At 41.4% G+C, this 22442-nt stretch overlaps 1 protein-coding gene across 32 annotated transcripts in view; it reads left to right on the top strand.

Annotated features, from left to right (window-relative positions):
- Positions 1–22442, top strand: part of NRXN3 (neurexin 3) — a 1742415-nt gene that overhangs the window by 164207 nt on the left and 1555766 nt on the right. For all 32 annotated transcript variants that reach the window (XR_008620931.2, XR_008620932.2, XR_008620933.2 and 29 more), the window contains exon 4: positions 11502–11531. Coding sequence is in view for 29 of the 32 variants with exons in the window: in XM_055097889.2 (XP_054953864.1) it covers positions 11502–11531 (30 nt within the window). In the remaining 3 variants the exon portion in view is untranslated. The remainder of the gene's footprint in view (positions 1–11501; positions 11532–22442) is intronic.

Raw genomic sequence — 22442 nt, forward strand, 5'->3', positions numbered from 1 at the left:
AGACCAGTTCCCTCCCTGTCCAGGAGGGGGAAATGAGGCAACAGACCTCCCACACGACTCAGCTAAGCCACACAGCTAGTTTGGGACAGCCTTGGAGACCCTCCCAGTCTGCAGACCTGCCTAGGGAGGTCTGGTAAGGACGAGGCTAAGCTTGTCAGTTTGCTAGGCTAGGCCTCAGGAGGGGTGAGGAGGTGGAATGCAGCTGAGAGTCCAGGGCAGTGGGTCCCTTTATGGGGTAGCTTAGCTGACTGTGACCATGTAGGGAGGCATCTGAGGATGCACTGGGCAGGTGGTCCGCTAATGCTGCCAGCTTATTAGAGAAATGGTGTTGGCAAGAGATGGAGGGCAGGGCAGAGAGAGGACCTAGATAGACCAGTCCCCTAAATAATGGCAGCAATAACTACATGCTTTTGAGCCCTTCCTGTGTGCTAGGAACTGTGCTAAGTGTATTCCATGTGTGGTTACATGTGACTGTCACAGTGATTCTGAAAGGATATTTTGCAGATGAGAGGCAGGAAATTTTACAGGTATTTTTCAGGTGAGAGGCAGAAGGAAGTGAAAAGTTAACTTGCTCAGAAGTCCCACCATTAGTGAGAGGTGGAGCTGGAATTTGAATCCAGGCTTTGGATTATTGAGAGCAGTGTTCTGCAAACTCTGGTATGCATCAGAATCACTTGGAGAGCTAATGAATGAGATCCAGGCTCACTAAACTAGGATAGTTCTCCCAGGTGATTCTAATACAACCAAAGTTTGAGAATCACTGTTTTAAAATAAAGTCATCTTGAAGATGAAGGGACCTGAAAACTTCACTCTTCACCATAATTTTATACTCCCACATATATCATGAGTAGTGTGGGAGATTGTGAAGAGGAGGTAGAAGGGAAGATGGGATGATGATCTTCCTTTGAGTTCCCCATGGCTTTTAGGCCATAGGTCTAGTAAAGCCATCATGATGATACACCATAGTCAGCTGTGTATTTTCTGGCCCCCTTATCTGCTACCGTGGGCACTTGAAGGACAGCAGTGTCTTACTGTTTGAGAACAGAGATTTATCCATGCATGTATTCCTACTACCTGCCACATTGTAGGTGCTCATAAACCTGTGGTTAGAATCAGCATTTCAAGGAAGGAAGAGGCCCAATAGATTGTCAAGGCTGTCTGTGCACCTAATTTTTGAATCTCTTCTGTAAGAGTTAATTCAGACTTGGCTTGGACCCTTTCAGAGTTGAGCAACTCATTGCTCCTTTAGCTTTTCCATTCCATTCCAACAGCACTGAACGTTTGAAAGCTCTTTCTTATCTCTAGTTGCTATAGCCTCCACCACCTGTATGGCTTCCAGCCCTTGGAGACACACAGAATAGCTCTAATTACACTCCTAGTGTTTGAAGACAGGGCTTTTGCCTTTAAGGATCTTCTTTTCTAAAGGCTAAAACATCTCCAGTTTTTTTTTAAAGCATTCTCCTACAAGGGGTTTTAATTCTTTCTTCCAGGTCATTGTTCTCTGAAAAATGACACATTTTATTTTTTGCATCCTTTCCAAAGAAGGATGCCCACACCACATACAGTATTATGAGTATGATTGGGATCAGTTCAATTCATTATAGAGTGGTCTCAGGACTCCCCCTTTTTTTTTTGAGATGGAGTCTTGCTCTGTTGCCCAGGCTGGAGTGCAGTGGCGCAATCTCAGCTCACTGCAACCTCTGCCTCCCGAGTTCAAGCGATTCTCCTGCCTCAGCCTCCTGAGTAGCTGGGATTACAGGCACCCACCACCACACCTGGCTAACTTTTGTATTTTTAGTAGAGACAGCGTTTTGCCATGTTGGCCAAGCTGGTCTTAAACTCCTGCCCTCAGGTGATCCACCCGCCTCGGCTTCCAAAAGTGCTGGGATTACAGGTGTGAGCCACTGCACCTGGCCTGGACTCCCTTTTTCTAGACTAGATATCTATTAATGACAGCACCAAGCACCTTAGCCTTAATAAAAAAAGATTATAGTATTAATTGAACTTAATGTCAATGAAAGTCTTTACTATTGTAATGTCAGTGGAAGTCTTTACTATTTTTGTGCCCATTTCTCTCCCTTTCCTGGACTTGTGCAGTTAGTTTATTTAACTAAAGCTTGGGATCATTCTTTGACTTTGTTAAATCCAGCTTTGGATTTTAAAAATCCGTCACACCATGATCTATTTGGGTGCAGTGCTTTTATCTAGCACATCAGCTGTCCCTTCTAGCTTCATGTCATTCATGAATGAAGAACTATTTTAGGGAAGTTCATGACGGCTGGAGAGCAAAGACTTTCTTTCCTTTGGAATGATTCTTTTCTAAAAGTCATTACTGCTGCTCCTTTGGCCCTTAGAGTGATGGCATAACTACCTTTGTCTCTCTGTCTTCCACAGCATTAATGCATGAGGAAGCCTCACCACTCCTTCCCCACTAAGAGATGGAATAGCTTGGGAATATGCTGGAGACATTCTTTCCCCTACACTGTAGTTAGGCCATACAGAAGCTGTTGGTTACTCATGGGCATGATAGGAAGAAACCCTTTCTGTTCAGTCCAGCCACCTTGCCATAAGAACAATATTGGTCTAGTGGCAAACAGTGAGTGGGCTGGTATGATTACATGGTACAAAAGGCTAGGTGGTGAGGACTGAACATGGTAGTATCATGGAAGGGCAAAACCCAGAGGCTGGAATCTGGGCAACCCCTATCTTGGAGAATTAGCAGCAGGATCTCTCTCTTCTGAGTCTCTGGAAATCATCATCATCATCAGTCCAACAATTCGATCCATTCTCAGTGCTGTGTAAAGCTTGCAGAAAAGCCAAAATCCTGTATGTAAATCCTATATGATTATCCTGAGTGTTAGCTCATAATTGCTGTTAGGTGATTATTTGAAGCTTTGTATAGCTTGGCTGTAGTGGTGGCAGGCTATTGTTGAAGTCTGCCATTCTGATTATGGGTAGCATTCTCAGGGGATTTCAGCCATTTAAACCACCATTTTTATAGGTCAAAACAAGTCACCTATCAGCAGTTTAATACAGTCCTGCCCAATATGTTGCTTGGTCTCTTTGGAGATCATCGGAATTCATAGAGGCAAAGAATCTTAGAGTTGGGAGGACTTTCTGGTAATTATCTCCTACAACCTCATTCTGACTCTTTTTTATGGCATTTCTGGCAAATAAAATTTCCCTTATTATTTTACCCTCTGTTCATGCCAAACGTGCTTGTTTTTTTTTTTTTTTTTCCATCATGCATGTACAACTTTAAAAACGCTTGACAGGGGCCAGGCGTGGTGGCTCACACCTGTAATCCCAGCACTTTGGGAGGCCGAGGTGGGCAGATCACGAGGTTAAGAGATCAAGACCATCCTGGCCAACATGGTGAAACCCCGTCTCTACTGAAAATACAGAAATTAGCTGGGCGTGGTGGCAGACGCCTATAATCCCAGCTACTGGGAAGGCTGGGGCAGGAGAATTGCTTGAACCTGGGAGGCAGAGGTTGCAGTGAGCTGAGATTGTGCCACTGCACTCCAGCCTGGCAACAGAGCGAGACTCCATCTCAAAAAACAAAACAAAACAAAACAAAACTGCTCAATGGTAGCTCTCATGTTCTTACATGAGTTTTTTACAAAGTTAGCTGCACATAGTAGTAGTTCCTTAAGCTGTTCTGCATGTTGACAGGTTTTGGGTCCCTCATGGTCCTAGGTATTCTCCTTGGGAATTAATACTCCACTTGACTAATGCCTCCCCTAATGTATGGCAACATACACTGAACCAAAACCCTATATCTGGTATAGACAATGCTGAGAAAAGGCAAGACTTTTGAACATTTTTATTCTGGTAGTTAGAGGATTGCACTTAAGTGCCAAAATTTATGTTTAGCCCTTAAAATTAAATTTCACTTTTGCCTGTTCTCATCCTTTTGGACCCTAATTCTTATATCTAACAAATTAGTTATTTTCAGGTTGAGGTCATCACAACATCCAGACAGCATGCCATGAATGTCTTCAGACACATCATTGATCCAAATGTGGAGCAGGCCTAGGCTCTGCTGTAAGGAACTAGTGAACCCTGGGCAGAAAAAGTAGATTCAGGTTCACAGTGAAGGTCAGGGAATTACTCAGGGAAGGGCTGGTCTGAGACAAAATTATGGATTTCACCTGTAATCGCAACTACTCAGGAGGCTGAGGTGGGAGGTTCACTTGAGCCCAGGAGTTTGAGGCTGCAGTGAGCCACGATCCACGATTGTGCCACTGCACTCTAGCCTGGGCAACAGAGTGAGACCTTGTCTCAAAAAAAAGGGGGACTTAGGTAGAAGGTTTCTTCTAACCCTTCCCCTTTCCTGTAAGCATTCTTCTCAATCCCACGCTGTCTCCTGTGCCCTGCCTCCTGCCCATGGTGGCAGACTTCTTCAGTCTGCATGTCTCTTGACTTTCTCCATTCAAAAGCTCCTGTGCATGCCCCTGTCTTGGATGAGAGACCTTTAACCTGGCTGGCCTGATGGTCTCATACATGACAGTATCCATGATTGAGGAGTCTGAGTGGATCTCATGTTTAAATTTGCGTTTTAAAGACAGAAGTGGCTTTATACCACTAGATAACTTGGGGAAGGAAGAATTTCATGTTTTAGTAGATTCTGTGGATGAGGATTGAGGAAAGGGAGAAGACGGCCATTTAAAAGGGCTTCCCAGGGCCCTTTAAACCATGCTGAGCCAGGGTCATAAATGAAGCTGATGTCTAGGCATGATTTTCTGCTTCTGGATTCTCTGAGATATGTCTCCTTTCTTCTCCATTAGCACTGAACTAGAGGGGGTAACTGGTGTCATGGTTACCATCACAGGCTGGAAAGTCCATCTGCTGGTGCAGAGTCCTCACTTCACCCCTCACTAAGGTAGTGTGACTTTAGCTCTCAGCCTCGGTTTTCTCACGTGTAAAATTAATGGTATAGCAATGTCTTTCCCATAGAGCTGTATCTAATGAGATAACACATAGCCATGTCTTGTCTGTGATAAACAACCAACAGATATTAGCTGTTATTGTAATTCTCTTTACCAAGTTAACTGAATTCCGTCTCTTTAGTGCTTAAAATGCTAAGATGTGTATTTCAACTGGAAGATGAAATTCTTACTTTCCCAGGTCATTTTTGGGAGGGTTATCAAGCCACTTTCCTCTTTAAAATGCAAATTGAACAACATGACTTTTTTTCCCTTTTCTCTCTTTTCCAAATTCCTGGTCACCCTACAGACACTTTTGGCTTCTGCAAATTTGGGGGCCCACCCTCTTCCCCCTTCAGTATCTACTGAGTTCTTCCAGAAACATCAGGTGAATGTTTCTATGACCTTCTGATTTTGCGTAATTACTCTTTTAAAAAGTCCTTGTGGCTTCATAAGAATTCATCGTTGGCACTTGGCACTTGCAGCAATTAGTGACATTTAATTTCTCTACTTCACTATGAAAAAAAGAGATGATATATGTGGATTTTTCACTGAGATAAAAGTTACTCTGAAAGCGAGTGAAATAAAAGTCTTGGCAGAGATAACTTTTTTTTTCGTCTTTTCTGAATCTTTTTCTTTTTTTCTCCCCTTGTGAGTGACTTCCTTCCTTCCCCGAAATGCTTTTGCCAATTACCCAGCCAGGGTGAAGGAAAGAAGAATGGATTTGAAAACCATCTGAGGTGGGTGGGATATTATAGATTTAAGGGGGAGACAATATTAGCTTAAATGATGGAGGCCTTCAACTTCTGGCCTGGTTCCTGAACATTACATCTTCCTCTTGCCTGTTTCAGTAAATGGTTTCTATTCTCTGTATTAGTCATTCTCATGACAGGCTTCATGATGGCCACAGCCGCTTACAAATGACTTTGCTTTCATAGCCATTTCCATTTTCCCGAGCTGCAAAAGCAGCTATAGCTATCTCCATGGGGATTTTCCCAAAGGGTGTAACATAGTTTAGAGGGCCTTACGTGTACTTTGCATATAATTTACATATGATTTGCAGTCTATTCTAAGGCAGTTTCAACTTTGTATGCCTTATCTCCTGGTGATCTTTTTCTCCTCTTATTCCTCTATGTACCCTGCGAACCTGTGCGCCACAGATAGGCAGGTACAAGAAGGGTGGAATATATTAACAGGACTAGAAAGAGGGAGGTGGAAGGGTCAAAAGTATCAGACATCCTGTTGGGATCCAGCTGGAGTAGCACTTTTTCAGGGTGTGACATCAAACAGGAGACACTTCCGTTGCTTTCTTATATTTTTGTAATTATTTTTTAAAAAAGGAATTGTAGTTCCGTAAGAATTTGACATTGGCAATTCTTAATTTCCTTAGATGAACTTTAATGGTGCTGCATTTTGAGTCATAGCTGAAGATCTGTTCAAAGCCAGAGCCGATGATGAGACTGTTTTGGAAAGGTGTGGTCCCCTCTGCTTCCATGAGCCCCCATTTTAGCCTGTGCCTTTTCTTTTGGCAGCCCTGGAATATCAAACCCAGAATAAATGCCAAACTCCAAAACCAGCCAGGGTGCTTGTCCTAGGGCTGGCAGTGTGGCCTGGGAGATTGCTGCTGATGGGCATGCATTTTGACCCCGTTTCTGAGGTCGACTAGAAGGTCCATCTTCATTTTTACCCCTTCCTCATCTACAACATACAGAATGCATGCCTAGCATAGACTCTGTTTCCTTTCTTGCTAATTATATCCTACTCAGTTAAGATTTTTTGAGCATTATTTTCTATAATTTATGTTGGAAAGCCATATAGTTCCTTTTCCTTTTTTTTTGAATGTAAAATTATTTCAACATTTATATCTTAATGTTGAATATGCTTGGAAAAAAGAACCTCCAGGATATCTTAATATTTCCCCACTCCTCCCAGGTTAAGACTCAGGGCTCCAACCCCTTTTCCTTTGAGGTGTCATTCACTGACACAGGTGCTGACCCTCTCATCTACGAATGGGGTTGTGAGAAGCCCTTATATTAATATTTGTCCTGACTCTCTCTCAGACTGTAGTCTTACATTGTTAAGGGCACACTGGATCTTTTGCTTGACTGATTCCTCCTTTCAGTTCTTTATGTGTCAAACAGAACTTATTATCCCCACCACCTTGAATCCACCCGCCTACTCCATCCCACCTTCCTATTTCTGTTACTGTTTCCCCCAGTCTCCCATCCACCACTCTCCTAAAGGATCTCATCCATCACTGAAGCCTGTTCAATCCTCTTTTTTCTTTTCTTTCCCACTGCCATGATACTAATGTAGGTCCTTCCCCTGTAACTGAACTCTGTGCCTCCGTCTCTTTCCCCCTGATCCATCTCGTTCACAGTATTGCAAAAATAATCTTCTTTGATAACATCTTCCTTGGGTTTTTCTTTTGCCCATGAACCCTCAATGTCTCCCATCAATGACAAGATCAAGTCCACTTTGCTTAGCCTTGAAACTCCAGACCTCCATACTCTGATTCTTAGGATCATCTTTCCCTTTTTTCTTATATGAACTATGCATATGTATTCATTCCTTTATTTGTATAGCATGCTGTTATGTCTCAACCATGTACCTGGCAGTGTCCTGGTTGCTTCTGAAAAGCTAAACAGAAAAGTCCTTACCAATGCACTTTATGATCCTGGTAGCTCATGCTGCTACCTGGAATGTCCTCCATCTAAACCCTAAACCATTTTCCAAGACCTGTTAAAAATTCCTCTGTCCTCCAGAAAGCTTTTCTGAGCACCTGGAACCCTCTTTATAGTCCCTACTGGTCTTATTGTCTGAATTAATCATTTGACACTTAGGAATTATCCATTCACTCCTCATTCAATCATCAAACACACACTGAACACCTATTGTCTGTCAGGTACTATAATAGGCGTTGCCTTACATGTCAGTATATTTCCATAGCATAATAAAAATAACATCAACAACAACTGTTATAAAGCTCGTGTCAGGCTGGGCGTGGTGGCTCATGCCTGTAATCCCAGCACTTTGGAAGGCTGCAGCAGGCAGATCACCTGAGGTAGGAGTTCGAGACCAGCCTGGCTAACATGGCAAAACCCCGTCTCTACTGAAAAATACAAAATTTAGCCAGTCATGGTGGCACACACCTGTAATCCTAGCTACTCAGAAGGTTGAGGCAGGAGAATCACTTGAATCTGGGAGGCAGAGGTGGCAGTAAGCCGAGATTGCACCATTGCACTTTAGCCTGGGCAACAGAGTGAGATTCCGTCTCAAAAAAAAAAAAAAAAAAAAAAAAAAAAAGAAAAAGCTCCTGTGTGTAGGCACAAATTTATATATGTTAATCCTCAAGGTAACTTTTGAGGTAGGCATTATTGTTAGTCAAATTTTATGATAGGAAAATCAAGGCAAAGAAATGTTTAACAACTTTCCTAGCGTCACAAGTTAGAAAGTAGCACAGATGGAAATCAAACCTGGCTCTGAAGTCCTTGATCTTAACCCCCATGCATCACTGTCAGGTATGAGTATATATGGCAAATCTGCGTGTGTGTAAATATAAGCACATGCACACCTTCACAGCTAGACTGAACTCTAGAGGTCAGGGATGATGTCCCACACTTACTTGTATCCCCACTACCTTATTCAGTCTATGCATGTGGTAGATACATGAATTGTTTGGATGATTGGTTGTTGGTACTTCCATTCACTGTTGAGGGGCTTGAGATTTTTAGCAACAAGTAGGAGTGTTTTGAGGTAGAAGGCGGAGAAGCAGGATTTCAAAATAGACCTGGGCATGATGGAATTCTTGGTTTCCAGTTTTTAACTCTGCAAGCTCTGAGGACAGGTTTGTGCAAGAAAATGTACTGATGTAAAAGCCCTTGAAAGTGGAAGATAATTCTTTTCTCAAAAAGCAAAATAAAACAAACCGTATTATGGTTACATGGTTTCTCCCCCCAGTCCTGTTTCCTGTCACACTGATTCATATCCATTTTGCTTTATTGGCTATAAAACCAAAGTTTTGGCATCAGGATCGTGTATCTCGTTTTCTGGCCTAGTATTTCTATTTAAGGGTTTTATAAGTTGAATATGAACATTTTATTTGAGTGGCAATACTGCAACTACATATGTAGTTTAATAAAACCTGATAAGTACATATTTGAATTTTAAAAACACGGGTGGTGAGTTATTTGCATTTTAAAAGGATTCTTCCCTTTACAAAAGGGTCCACTGCAGGGTTCTATTAAATATCCAATTCCCCTTAGTGCATTTATTATACGATTTAATTTACCAAAATTTGATTTATATGCCACTCTAAAGGGGTAGCTCTCAAGTTCCAGTAAGCATGGGAATCACTTGGGCAACTTGTTTAAAATTCAGATCTGGCCCCCACTCCTTCCCAAAATTCTGATTCATTAGGTCTTGGTTCGTGAAGCCCAGGATCTTCGTTTTTTAATAAGCATCTCCAGGTGGCCGATGTAGATTGTCAGTGAAATACACTCTGGGAAGCATATAAGATAAAGCACAACGATAGGGGTTTTTACGAGGCTTGAATCCCCTCTTACTACCAAATGTCCTGTTCACTCTTTATTTAGTAAATTTAAAAAATATTCACGTGGGTCAAATAAAGACTCTTCCATCTCTTTCCTACTCACTTCTTCCTGCAGCTGCCAAACATCTTTAATCTCAGGGGTAAAATGTTTGCCCTTTTTAACCCTCTATTGGACTCTTAGGTAGCTCTTCAGATCTTCCTTATTCTTTTCTTTTCTTTTTTTTTTTCTCTCTCTCTGTCTTTTTTTTTTTTTTTTTTGAGACAAGGTCTTGCTCTGTCACCCAGGCTGGAGTGCAGTGGTGCGATCATAGCTCATTGTAGCCTCAAACTTCTTGGCTCAAGCAATCCTCCCACCTCAGTGCCCACCCGAGTAGCTGGGACTACAGGCATGCACCACCACCCACAGTTAATTCTTTAATTTTTATTTTGTAGAGACAGGGTTTCGCTATGTTGCCCAGGCTGGTTTTGAACTCCTGGACTCAAGCTATTCTCCTGCCTTGGTCTCCCAAAGTGCTAGGATTACAGGTGTGAGCCACTCTTGTGAGCGTCACCTACTGAATTCATACACCTGTTGTGTTCCTGTTCCCCTTGCCACATACTCCAACAGACATTTTAAGAACCGTTATTTCTATGGAAGTTTCTTTTAACCAAGTCTAGGGCCTTTTCTCCTCTCTTCTTACTATACCCTTCCCCCACAAAAGACCCAAAATGAATTTTTTGAACAAAACAAATCATGAGAATGACTTGTTTTGTCTTGATTTCATTCTTCCGTGAGTATTTATCCTGGTCCTAGAGCAACAAATACTAAAACTATCTATTTAAAATATTATAGTTTAATGAAACTTGTTTAACAAATAGACCCCCTGACATTTATGGCACATGTATCTGTGTATTTAATATATCATTGATCTTTTAAAAGTCAGTTGCTTGACCTATATTTTGTCTCTGATTACTTTTCTAAATCTCTAGTAATCTCCAAAAACATTTAGAGATTTCCATACTTTTTTTTTCCTTTATTAATCCCCTATATCCCTGAATTTTGCTCAGAGTAAGGTTCTCTGGAGTGATTTGGATATGTCAAATATCTCCAGTAATAACAGAACCAATACAAGAGCAGATAACTGGTACAATTGGTTCCTGGTTAAAAATTTTTTCTTCTTAATAGATTTATCAAGGCTTGTGCTTTCCTGAACCAAGGAGCTCTTGATATCCCTGTTTGCCTTCCATAATAATATAGCCAGAGGTTCTGTTATCTATTTATTGGGACTTTACATACCTTTTATAACCATTCAGTGCTTGGCTAGTCCTCCCTGATCAAGTGTGGAGGCCTTTCTAGGAAAGATGGTGGGGGAGAAGTGGGAGAAGTGGAAGAAGTGGTATTGTTGTCCCTGGGCTAAGATGACAGTGATAGAAACAGTTCCAGGTTGTCTGAGCAACTCTTGTAAACAGGAACTTATTTGATACATTCCATATGATTCAATTTTTGTAGAAAAGACTATCTAGAGAAAAAAAAGTTGGATGGTAGTCTCTGGAAGGTGGGATTGCCATTGATATTTTTATTTTTGTTCTGATGATTTTTCCCAAGTTTCTACAGTGACCATGTATTGCTATTACAAGTAATTTAAAAGAAAGAAACCTACTTTACCTGGCGTCTTAAGTCTGCTTCCCAAGGGACTTAATCTTTAACAGATTTATCACAAATCCTACCTATTGCACAGAACAACGGTAAAAGGAAAGTTCTCGTGATTAGGCCCAGAGCAGTTCCGCAAACACAAGACTGTAAGCTAGAAAGCCAGGCTTTCTGCCCAGCAGCAGGAAGGCTGGGGTGTCCATGTTTGTTGCATGTCCCAGGGTATGTGCATGTGGAGTCTGACATGTGAGCAAGCGTGTGGCCCGTGTCACTCCTTTTTCCACTCAAGGATTAAGATTGTATTGCATTTGGGATTTTAACTTTGTCTTCTTTCTTTTTTTCCTTACCCTTCCCCACTCCTCTTCCCTTTCTCCCTCTTTCCCTTCCTCAGGCCTCTCCCACCTCATGATGAGTGAACAAGGTAGGTGCTTTGTGCTTGTGGTCCTGCAGCTGCCTGAACTGCTTGCCTCCGTGCCTCTGGCTGGTCACAGAGCCTCATCGTCACTGGCAGGTCATTCGCTGCCTGTCCTTCCTGTGTTGGGCCAGGCTGGCTGCAGGACCACCCTGCAGTGGGGGTGGGGGCACCTTCCTCGATGCATCGTGGTTTCCCACCCCTATTGTCCCCTTGGCTTCTCCATTCTCCACCACCATTTGTCATTTTGGGCGCTGGCCCTGCTGGGCTGCATCCGAGAGGGAAGCATGAAACCAGGCATGACGGTGTCGATAATGGGGGTGAATGAAGCTAATTTCAGAGCAACCAAGCGGTTAACTTCCTCCTGCTCCTCCCCAGGCCCCATGCCGGGGCTCCAGGCTGGGGGAGAGGAGCTGGGCTCCTCCCTGAATTTCCCTCTGCTTTTTGTCTTCCCCTCCATTACACTGCCCGTAATGATCTGCCTTCCATGGTCAAAGGAAGCCCTTGTGGGTTTGACTGTTTTCAGTTTTATATAAAAGCAAAAACCACCTAAAGAACATGCTAATGTCCTCATGGCAGAATACTAACTCATTATACACCCTAAAGAAAACTGCATATAAAGATCTGTAAATTCAGCATCTGCAACCTAAAATATTCAAATATGCAAGGAATGAACTGTGCAGGAAATTCAGCTCAGCTAAGCACAGGGTGGGATGTGAATGAAGCCTTTTTCTCCTAAATAAAAATTTTCCACATTATCAGCCTAAATCAGGAGTTGAGAGCTGAGCCTACTTAAAATTGTCTTTTCCTTCACAGTTCAATTGCTGCTATTGTGTTTCTTCTGAGCCTTGGGATGATTGCAAGATTGGTCTACCTGCCTTGCCCTGTAACCAAAAACTCTAATTTTTCTTGACTATGTCGTGTTGAAATATACATGGGACTCAGCACCTCTTCTGGAGGACCAAAGAAAAGGGGAAAGAAGGATAATTCCATATATTCCTGTTTTTCTTGAGCTTTTGAGGAGGGTGGGACTTCCCCTCCCCTGCTCCCTGACATTGAGTCCATCAGACATTTTTGACGTAAACGGCAGTATCATCAAATCAAGGAACTGCCCGAGGCTGGAAGAAGTTTGTTTATGGCATCCAGTTAGCTGTGGAAGTGGGCAGTCGAGGGCATCCTGAACTGACAAAGCAGGGTAAGGAGGAAGCCTACTTTTCCAATGTAAATGTATCCTCCAGACCTAAGCCAAGATCAGTGGTGTGGACTTCAGAAATTTCAATAAGGAGATGGTTTGGTAGAGACCATATGTCAAAAAATAGAACTGGGAGAGGAGATCAGGTGACTTCTCTAGTATTAGAAGGGGCTCCAGAAGAGGCTGAGATGAAGTCTCTGTTCTTGCAGTTTAGTGAGGGAGGGAAGGGCCAACAGCAAGTGACTATGAGGTGGACATGAGTAGGGGATGTACCTGATGTTGACCAGTGTGCAGGTAGCTTGAGAGAGTTAAGCACATCTCTTTGAGGAACCGAGCTCTATGAATTGCTGGAATTCGATGGCTCACCTTTGGTGACAAGTTACACCAGCAAAAGCAGACTCTTAGAGTCCCAATAACCCCCTCCTACATTCTTTTTTCCCCTCCTACATTCTTTAGCCTTATGCTCCCACGTGCCCCTTGGGAGTTCTCCAAGCTTTTATAGTGGCTTGGAGAACTGAGTGCATCACATCATAGGGCAGAGTGTGGCAAATGGGATAGGCTGATGGGGACTTCCTTGATCTTGATTTAGCTTATTGCAGACACACTGATGCAGCATGGATATCTTGGAAGGCTAAATCCCAACACTGGTATGAAAAGCATTTGGAGAGCCTATATTATATTCCTTATGCACACACACAGAGCTTCAGATACAACCATGCTCCGGGGGAATAAGTCTGGTACCTTCTAGAAAGAGAGAAAGACATAATGACAGACATGGATGTTGTGAATTCCTCTTTTGAGAGGTTTTCAAGAAAGGATGCAGAATTCTTCTGGGTGACTGGTGCTACTAATATTTTAAGTTGCAACTTGAAGTTTAATCTGTTTTTAAGACAGTCCTTTGACTGCATTCCTCTTCCTTTCATTCTTTCCATTTCCTATCCCCTTATCTGTTCTCACCCATTTGATGATTACCTAAAAAACCGATACTCTTCTTCTCACCAGTACTCCTTTCCTTTTCCTTATTCCTTCAACATGAAAAAAGGAGGCTTCTGTCTGGTTTCTGCTGAATCTTAACAATTTATTTTTGTGCCCATAAATATGTGTGGAAATATTTATGTATGTTGTGTGTACACCACCTATACATGTGTGTTATACTCTTGGTCCTCATAACTCATATTAATGTTAGGAAAATACAGGAGAACCTAGCTTCTCCGAGATGTCCCCTAATCATTTTTAGATTAAGTGCATGCAATTTCACATACATGTGGCTGTGCAGTACTTTTGCATGCAGACTTTGTCATGTTTCTGAGGATGGGACTGAGAAGAAATGAATGGGATGGAGCTTGAACATGAAGCTGAGGGAGCAGCCTTGCTGGTCACAGCGTTTACTGCTTGTTTAAGCTTCCACGTTGTATGTTTGTTTTGCGCTGCCTCCTTAGGATGTTGCAATGCTACTGCCTTTACTGTTGTGAGTTTTTGTTTTGTGTGTTTTATGTCTCTTTGTGTGTTTGCAGTGTGCTGATGTTTGACTCTCCTTGCTCTCTCTCTGTCTCTCTCTTGCCGCCTCCATGGTGAACACCATGCTTCCTCTACTTAATTGGACCTTCATTTCTATAGGTAGAAGTAAAGGTAGAGCTCACTTTATTTTTATCATTATAACTATCAATCTGCCTTTTGAAATATTCATGCATCCAAGAGGATTGTCGATTCTGAATACAGTCCAGATTATAAATTAATGCTTTTAACAACAACTGAAAAATAAGAATAAAAATAAAAAGCCAATGCTATCATTTCCCTTCAGTGCATTTCATGTTCAGTGTTTGGGGATGATTCTGTGTTGGCCTGCCTCCCTCTAAACTGAGGGCGGGCCTTCTGCATGATCTTGTACTCTTTCTAGCAGGAACAGGGGAGGGTGTTCTAAGATCCCCTCCCAGTAAATATATTGAGGGAACAGGGGAAGTATGAAATTATGTGTCATTGTTGCTATTATTTGGAATAACTGAATTTGGGGATAACATTGGTGGGGGAAGGATGATAGATGAGAAAGGGAGAGAATTGGTGAATTGCCTGAAATTTTATTTAATGTGGAATTAGGGGGGATATTTATTTATTTCTCTTTTTTTCCTGTGTTGTTTTTCCTGTATATGTGGGATTCGGAATTTTCTGATGGGGTGATGGGTTCAGAAGGGTGGAACTGGGAGGGTGTGAAAGAACACAGGAATGAAAATGTGTTACACAGTCAGGAGGAAGAGGAGAAAGAGATAACGTAGGATTTTAACTTACAAAGCCAGCCTTTTGCCAGGTAGGCAGAGAAAAGGAGAGGGGCTGAGTGTGCAAACTTGCGCCAACACTCTGACATGCCTTTCATCGCACCACACCTTTGGGTAACGCATCCATTTCTAATCAAAGCTGTCGGAGACCCGAGCCTAGAGAACCTGGCTCACCAGCTCAAATTGGATTAGTTGTTCAGGAGTGAAGGGAGAGGTTAATTGATAAATTATAAATATGTATCTACATCTAGTCTTCCCTGTTTCCTCCCTAATTCTCCAGCCCCTATCTCAATGAGTCTGTGTGCTGTCTCTTCCTTCAAAGACTGGCAAGTAACAGAAGTAGGAAATGTGTTTTATGCCATGAGGATGTTGAAGAAAGAAGGGGCTGACAAGTTGTTGAAAACATGGATTCAGTGACACGTCTGTGAGATGGCTATCGCTTATTTGAGTTTTATGCTTTTCTGGGTCTTTGAAAAGTTATGTATGGTTGCCTTGGAAGCAGTTCAGTCCTTTCCACTTTGGGGTTGGTTGATTGCCTGTTCCTTTTATGCTAATCCCAGGTGGCTTCATTCTCAGAAATCTGTCATGGGGAACCCTTACCCCATTGCTAAGTTGGTATCTTTTGAAAGGAGGTGGGTGGGAAAGCAGGGAGAGGAAGAGGAATAAATGATTAAAGGGCTACATCTGGCTGTATCTCCACCTCTCCACTGACGCTACTTAGTGGAAGGCACCGGTGACCTCATAGGCACAGCCACCAATCTGCCTAGGACTCAACTTTTCTGATGCGTGTGGCACTGTTGCCTCTTCTCTCATTGGCAATACATTAGATTCAGTCTCTGTCTCTGTCTCCTTGTCTTTCCCTAATCCCCTACAACATCCCATAAAATAGATGTTTTGAGTGTTTTTTAGATTTTGCATGTGAGTATCTTATTTTCTTTCTCGGAGTCACTGCTACTACCACTACTAGAAGCTGCTGACACTTTCATGCACCAGCCATTGTGCTATATGCCTAATGGGCTTGTCACACTTAATGCTCATAACTCATCTGTGAGGTAGGTGGTGGCATTATTCTTGTTTTATGGATAAGAACAATAAGGCTCAGAGTCAGATAACATAAGCCAATGACTACTAAGTGAGAATCAAACCCAGAATCTGTGCCCCTAACCCCTACTCTATACTGTCTTTCCCGGATACAAGGGTGACCTCCATGTTTAAGCCTTCTAGCTACCTCTCTACACTGACCTGTCATAAGTTCCAGCCTACCACCTTGCATTCTCTGTAGCATATGTCTATGTAAATGCCCCACTAAGGGAGGCACTTCAGTAGGCTCAAAGTCAACCTTCATGTCATCTGCCCACAAACCAGCTTCCCTTTATGATGTCTCCCTGTTTGTTAACGCATTTCCCACCTGTCTTATCACCGTGGGGTGTGAAACCCAGGAATTACTTTCTATCATTTTCCTTCCTGAACCTTCCTACTCCTAGGCAATTGGTAGAGAGAGAGAGCTTGTTGAGACTCTTCTCCAGAATGTCTCTTGCATCTCTGCTGTCAGCTCCCTGGATCAGTTTCCAGTTAGCACTTACTCAATTATTGCCCTCTCCTAATTGGTCTTTCTGCCTCTGTTCTCTTCTAGTCTATCCAGTGGTTGAGAATTGCTTAAACTCTGCTGCCCACAAATGGAGTGCAGGATTAGCTATCTCCCTTTCAAAGCCTTCCCTTATATGGTCGTGTTTACCTTTATCTTGCTCCTCTGTTAAGCTTAACTACAAAATTTCTGCTCCAGCCAAGTGGAATACCAAATAACCTCTCTAGAATTTCCTCATCTCTTACCTTTGCTTATTCTGTTTCTCTACCTTTTAATAGTCCCTCATCCCCTTTTTTCTGCCCATTGAAAAATACATATATTTCATTTCTTATGTGATATTTTCCTTGAATGCTCCATTCAGAGTTGGTTTCTTCCTCCATGTACCTCTCTAACAATTTATATGGAAATTAATTGGGACTTGGACCACTCCCCTGTACTAGATTGCACATACATTGAAGACAAATGTATTCATTTGTTAACATCCAGATGTGTCTAGCATAGTGTGTTCCATGCAGAAAGGACTCAAAATCCCTAATCCTCTTATCTTGCTGTCGTTTATCTTCCTAAAAGTGGAAATAAAGCAAAATTAAAATTAAATCGGGTCATGTAGCTCATCTGTTCCAAAGTTTTGGGTAGATTCTTCTTGTATAATTGTCAAGGTGCCTTCCCTGCTTTATTTTCAGTGGGCATACCCCCTCTGCCCACCTATCACCCCTGCCAGCTCCCCCATCTCCAAAAGTCCCAAAGTCACTCTGCTTGCATCCACACTGCATTCTCCTGCCTTTGGACTTTTGCTAAAGCTCTATTCTCTTTCTTAAATGTCCTTGAACATGCTTCTCCCTCTTATCCTTGAAGATCCAAGCCTCCTAAGTCTGCCAGACTTTGTGCTGTGTTATAAGGTACCTATGCCAAACTGCCTTGAGTCACGTTTACTCATGTATTTCAATCCACTCCCCAACACCTGTCCCACAAAGGACCAAGACTTGTGTCTTTGCCCTCTCTGTCACTCATTCTACACAAGCTCAGTACTAGGGCCAGAGTCGTACTTAATGAATGCTTACAAAATTAAGTAATGGTTTAACTGAACTAAACAACTGATTTTAGATATGGGGGGAGGGGAGATAGACAGGATTAGATTTTCAACACTGATGTTAGTAATGAAATCTCTCTACTTACTAACATGTGCCCCTTATCACAACCCTCATGACCCCAAATCACTGAGCAAAGGAGTCCCAATGGGTCATGAAGTAAGACCACGTGTTCTGGCTCCACTTCCCTCCTCACTAAGGCCTTCTCTTGGCCCTGTGTGTGCAAGTGTCAGAGGGAAAATTTTATAGATTACACCAGAATAAACGTGGGAAAGGTCTTGAATTTATTCTTAGACATTTGTCAGAGAAAAGAAGGACTATGCCTCAGACGTTGTCATTCTTTTAAAGCTGAATGATGAAGTAGTAAATCCATAATGGAAAGAATTGTCAAGTTAAATCTACAAAACTGAGCAGGGTGGGTAGGCTATAACAAAAAACACTCTGTTGAGGAGGCCGTTGGGCAGGACATGGCCAGAAACAAGCATGAACTTACCTAGAAGTGGCTCACACAGAGGACTTCAGCAACCAGCCTTGGTCAGGTATTTCGAAAGCCCCTGTTTAAGTGTTGAGAGTATATTTTGGCCTTCTTCCCCTTCTTCTAGTCCATTTAGGGATTGCCCGTTCTGGATGAGGTTACCAAATACCTTCCCTTGAAACTGAACTCAGGGCAGGGGTCACAGACCCAAAAGCCAGCAGGGACCTGACCAGTCTTAAGAAGTAGACCTGGAGATAAGTAGTGTCCTAGTGTAAGAGAAGCAATAGGTCATGGTGGGAATCATGGCAAACTGGAGAGTGCAAGTCCCATCAAAGGCAGTAGTCTCCACTCTGCTCCAGCTGATCGCTGCCATGCAAGGATGCAGGCACAGTCACCGGATGCTCAAGAAAAGCCAGAAGTGGACGTGATAAAAATGTCATCTGAAGGTATCTTCTCCTCTGTATGTACGTATGAACACACACACACCTGCGTGCCAGATGATTTGGTGCATGAGTCATAAGTTTTTGACCTTTGGCTTGAGAAGACAGGAGGAGAAAAAGATTCCTTCAAGATTTCTTACTGGATGTCAATAGTGGGAAGTAGTTTGATTAATTTTCTCTTTGACCATTGCTGTGATCAGTTACCAAGAATCCTTCCTACCCTTGGCACTACCTTCGGAGAGGCTGGTCTGTGTGTTGGGTAAAGTTGCTTTTGTAGAGTGGTGTGGGAAAGTGTGGGGAGGGTATGGAGAATGCAGAGAATGACCTGGGAGAGAGGTATCTGACATCTTTAATAACGATCAAGAACTGATTTTTAAACCTTTAGGGCGGCCGGGCAGCAGGGAGATTTAGTTTCTTTTTCCTTTTGCTCTACAGAGTTTTGTATTCACTGGATTGCATAGTGTTGACCCTAAGATCTATTCTAGTCCTTTAAAGTTCAGAAGCCCTTTTTGATTTGTTTATGTGTATTTTTCCCATGTAGATTTGATCACTGGCCTTCTAATGCTGAGCTAATCAACACTGGCCAAACTGGAAAGATATAATCAAGCTACATGAATTTGAACATGATTTCATGTAGATTGCATTTTACTGGTAATAACATTAAGAAAGCTGATTTGAGGAGCTGAGCCCCCTCTTGTCCCTGCTAGGACTTGAGAGCCTTGAAAATAAGTTACTGCCTTGATAGCCAACTGTGTATGCAAATTCGTTTACTAATGCCAGCTACTAATTATGAAAATAAACTCATCTGTGCTCTATAAATATCTAATTATAACAAAATAGGGGCAGTATTACATTTCCATCTCTTGTCTCATCTGTTTCTCATCCACCACTGATTTGTCCTCTTGACAGTGAATATAAAATCGCTTTGTTTTTTCAAGAAGCCTGTTTTCCATGTATTTTTTCTTTTAATGTTTTGAAAGTCTGTGGGGGAAAATAGATTTATTTTAAACATAAAAAGTAAATTGCCTGATTTTAGCAGCTCTGTGTTTTTGGCAGTGATGTCTTTGAGACGGTGCTTGAAAAATATGGAAAGTGTGTTTTTTTCTTGTTTAGAAATTTTGACTGGACACCAAAGACATTTTTTGCATGGATGTTTCTTGGAGCATTCCAAAAAGTGTTAATGTGAACAGAAGATTTATTAATAAAATGTACAATGTATCAGCAGAGCATTTTAATTAAATTCCAACTGACAATACATAAAAGAAATTATTTCTCAGATTTTGAAACAATGTGTCTGTTTCCTCCTCCTCAATGATCAATTTGGATTTATTGATTACTTATAGATTTTATGTCTGTGTATATATGTCATAAAATACTTTCTCCTCTAAGGTATGAATAATGATCTATCTGTTTGTATAGACCTTTGCTTATCCAGTTGAGTTAGTTAATCTTAGAAGATATATAATTTTCAACTGTAGATCAATATGTATACACACATAAACTTGACTTTGATAGCACCTACAGGCAAAGAATGTTTTGAATTGTGTTGTCTTTAAGATACATCTCATTTGTAAAGAATTCGAAAGAGTAGTCTGATGGAAAGATACTTAATGAGAGAACAAGCAAAGTGCATTTCCCCTTGTGCTTAGGCTTGTACATGCCATGGTCTGTTTCTTAGGTGTGTAGGGCAGTGTATATCTGAGTATAGGTACAATTTGCACAAATACATATTAATAGGCTTATACTGGTGTATTGTGTTTTTATATGTAGTTGCCATTTGTAGGTGTACTGAAAATAATAGATTCCAGGGTGACATGTATCAGAATTAAGCAGATCCTCTGCTTCAATATTAGAAAAGCAATGCTTATTTGGCATTCAACAAATATTGATGGAGAGCCAACGATATGCTAGGTGCTAAGTACACAGAAACTGAGCAAACATAGACCCAGCCCTCTGACACCTTGCTCACAGTCAATGGGAGTCTGAAAATAGCTTTCAGATGTAACAACCACCTTTCCTCAGTAAAAAGTCTTAAATGCATTGTTTTTAATGTATTTTTATATATGCAGTTTTTAAATTAAGTTTTTTATTTTAAAGGGAAATTGTTAGGTAATCATTTAGTCAGATCACCCACGCTTTACATTATCAGAATCAGAAGAGAAAATGTGCTTTGTGTGTGAACACATAGGGAATTTTTTATTTGCTTGTCATTTATTTGTTTATTGGGGATAGCATACACAGTGCAAAGTGTATAAAATGCATGCTCTTAAGCATACAGCTTAAAGGTTTTTTTTTAACCTGTATATACCCACATAAATACCATCCAAATCAAGAAATAGAATATGCCCATCACTATAAGGTTCCGTTGTGACCCTTTCTGCTATTACTTCTTTTTCTTTATTGGTTGATTTATTTTTTAAAAAATTACCATTTATTTTTAATAAATACATGTATTTTCCCCACTCAATCCAAAATTGTGTTTATCCATGTAATAATCAGTAGGCAGGCTCTAGATTGCTTAACTTTCATTAAGAAGGATTAACCTTGTGAGACACCCAGGCAGTGTGGTTTTTCACTGTGTGTAAATAGAAGCAAAAATATTGTCCTCTTGTGAGGTAGCTTTGCCCTGTTTTTGATGAAGCGCAGGTTTCCCTCTATACAAAGAGAATATCTAATTGATATTATTGAGTTTTTCTCTTTTTTCCTAAGGCATTTAGTGGTAAGCAGAATAGCAGAGGTGGAAAAGACCATATGCTTTGTAAAAAGCCAGACTAATAACACTTTTTGATGGATGTCTGATTGTTAAAGTGCTGCATCTTTCATTAAAATTTACATGTAAAGCAAGGGCAGAAGCGATGACATGAAACCTAATGCAACTTGCACATCTTGACATAATAACAATCACAAGAAACTGCAGATCCCAGATGGCAGCTTGGCCTTTGCCATCCTTTTAATAAGCTACTAACTGCTAATTATTTCACTCTTTTGGGCAAGTTAATTTACTGTTGACTCTTAAAGAGATACTGCTCTTTCTTTTCCCCAACCCACACAAAACAGAGACCTTCCACCTGGAGCTTTGAAAAGTGCTTCCGTGCAGGTTGGAAGCTTTCCAGTCAGTTGTAACAACGATGGCAAGTATTGGGATGAAAAATGTTGCTTAATAACATTTTCTTGTTTTTTTTTATGAATACAGAGAATTTAAAAAATTTGTTCGACTAAAGAGCCATTGTGTGCATGTGCATGCATGTGTGTGCGTGTGTAAGAGCAATAGATGGAGCAGCCAATGCAGGGAGAAGATCTGAAATTTGGAGCCTATTTAAGAGTGAAAGAACAGCTGCCTTTTAAATGGTTGCTAATTCTGACAATTAATGCTGTTCTGTGAGTGTGTGATTTTCTGTGATAGCAGTTAGGAGGGATGATGGTGTGTAATAGCTCATTTCCTAAGCTTTATGGTAATGTAGCATAGTCAAGACCATAGAACTGAAAGAGAACTGGGTCCCACATGCTCTGCAGCCCTTTTAAATGAAACCCTGCAAAGCCTGCTTTTCTCTGTACTTTGATCTCCTTAGGATGATTTTATATTTTAGCACAGACACAGATTATTAAACGAATGATGTGCAAGTGGGCTTGGATGCATCAGAAGTGAGTTCGGAAAGAACCTTGTTTGCAGTGAGCTGTCTGACAATCAAAATATTTACTTAAAGATAAGCTGATGACTATGCCTCTCAAATGCCTGCAGATCTATTATTGAAATGAGAGTCAGTACATTGGCTTGATACTATAAAAAATAAATCTCAAACCTCAAATACTATTGTGTGTGTGTGTTTGTGTGTGTGTATTATACTTCTCTCCAAATAAAAGTCTTTCAAA

This window comes from Pan paniscus, chromosome 15 (genome assembly GCF_029289425.2).
Source record: "Pan paniscus chromosome 15, NHGRI_mPanPan1-v2.0_pri, whole genome shotgun sequence".
In the NCBI taxonomy this organism is placed as follows: Eukaryota; Metazoa; Chordata; class Mammalia; order Primates; family Hominidae; genus Pan; species Pan paniscus.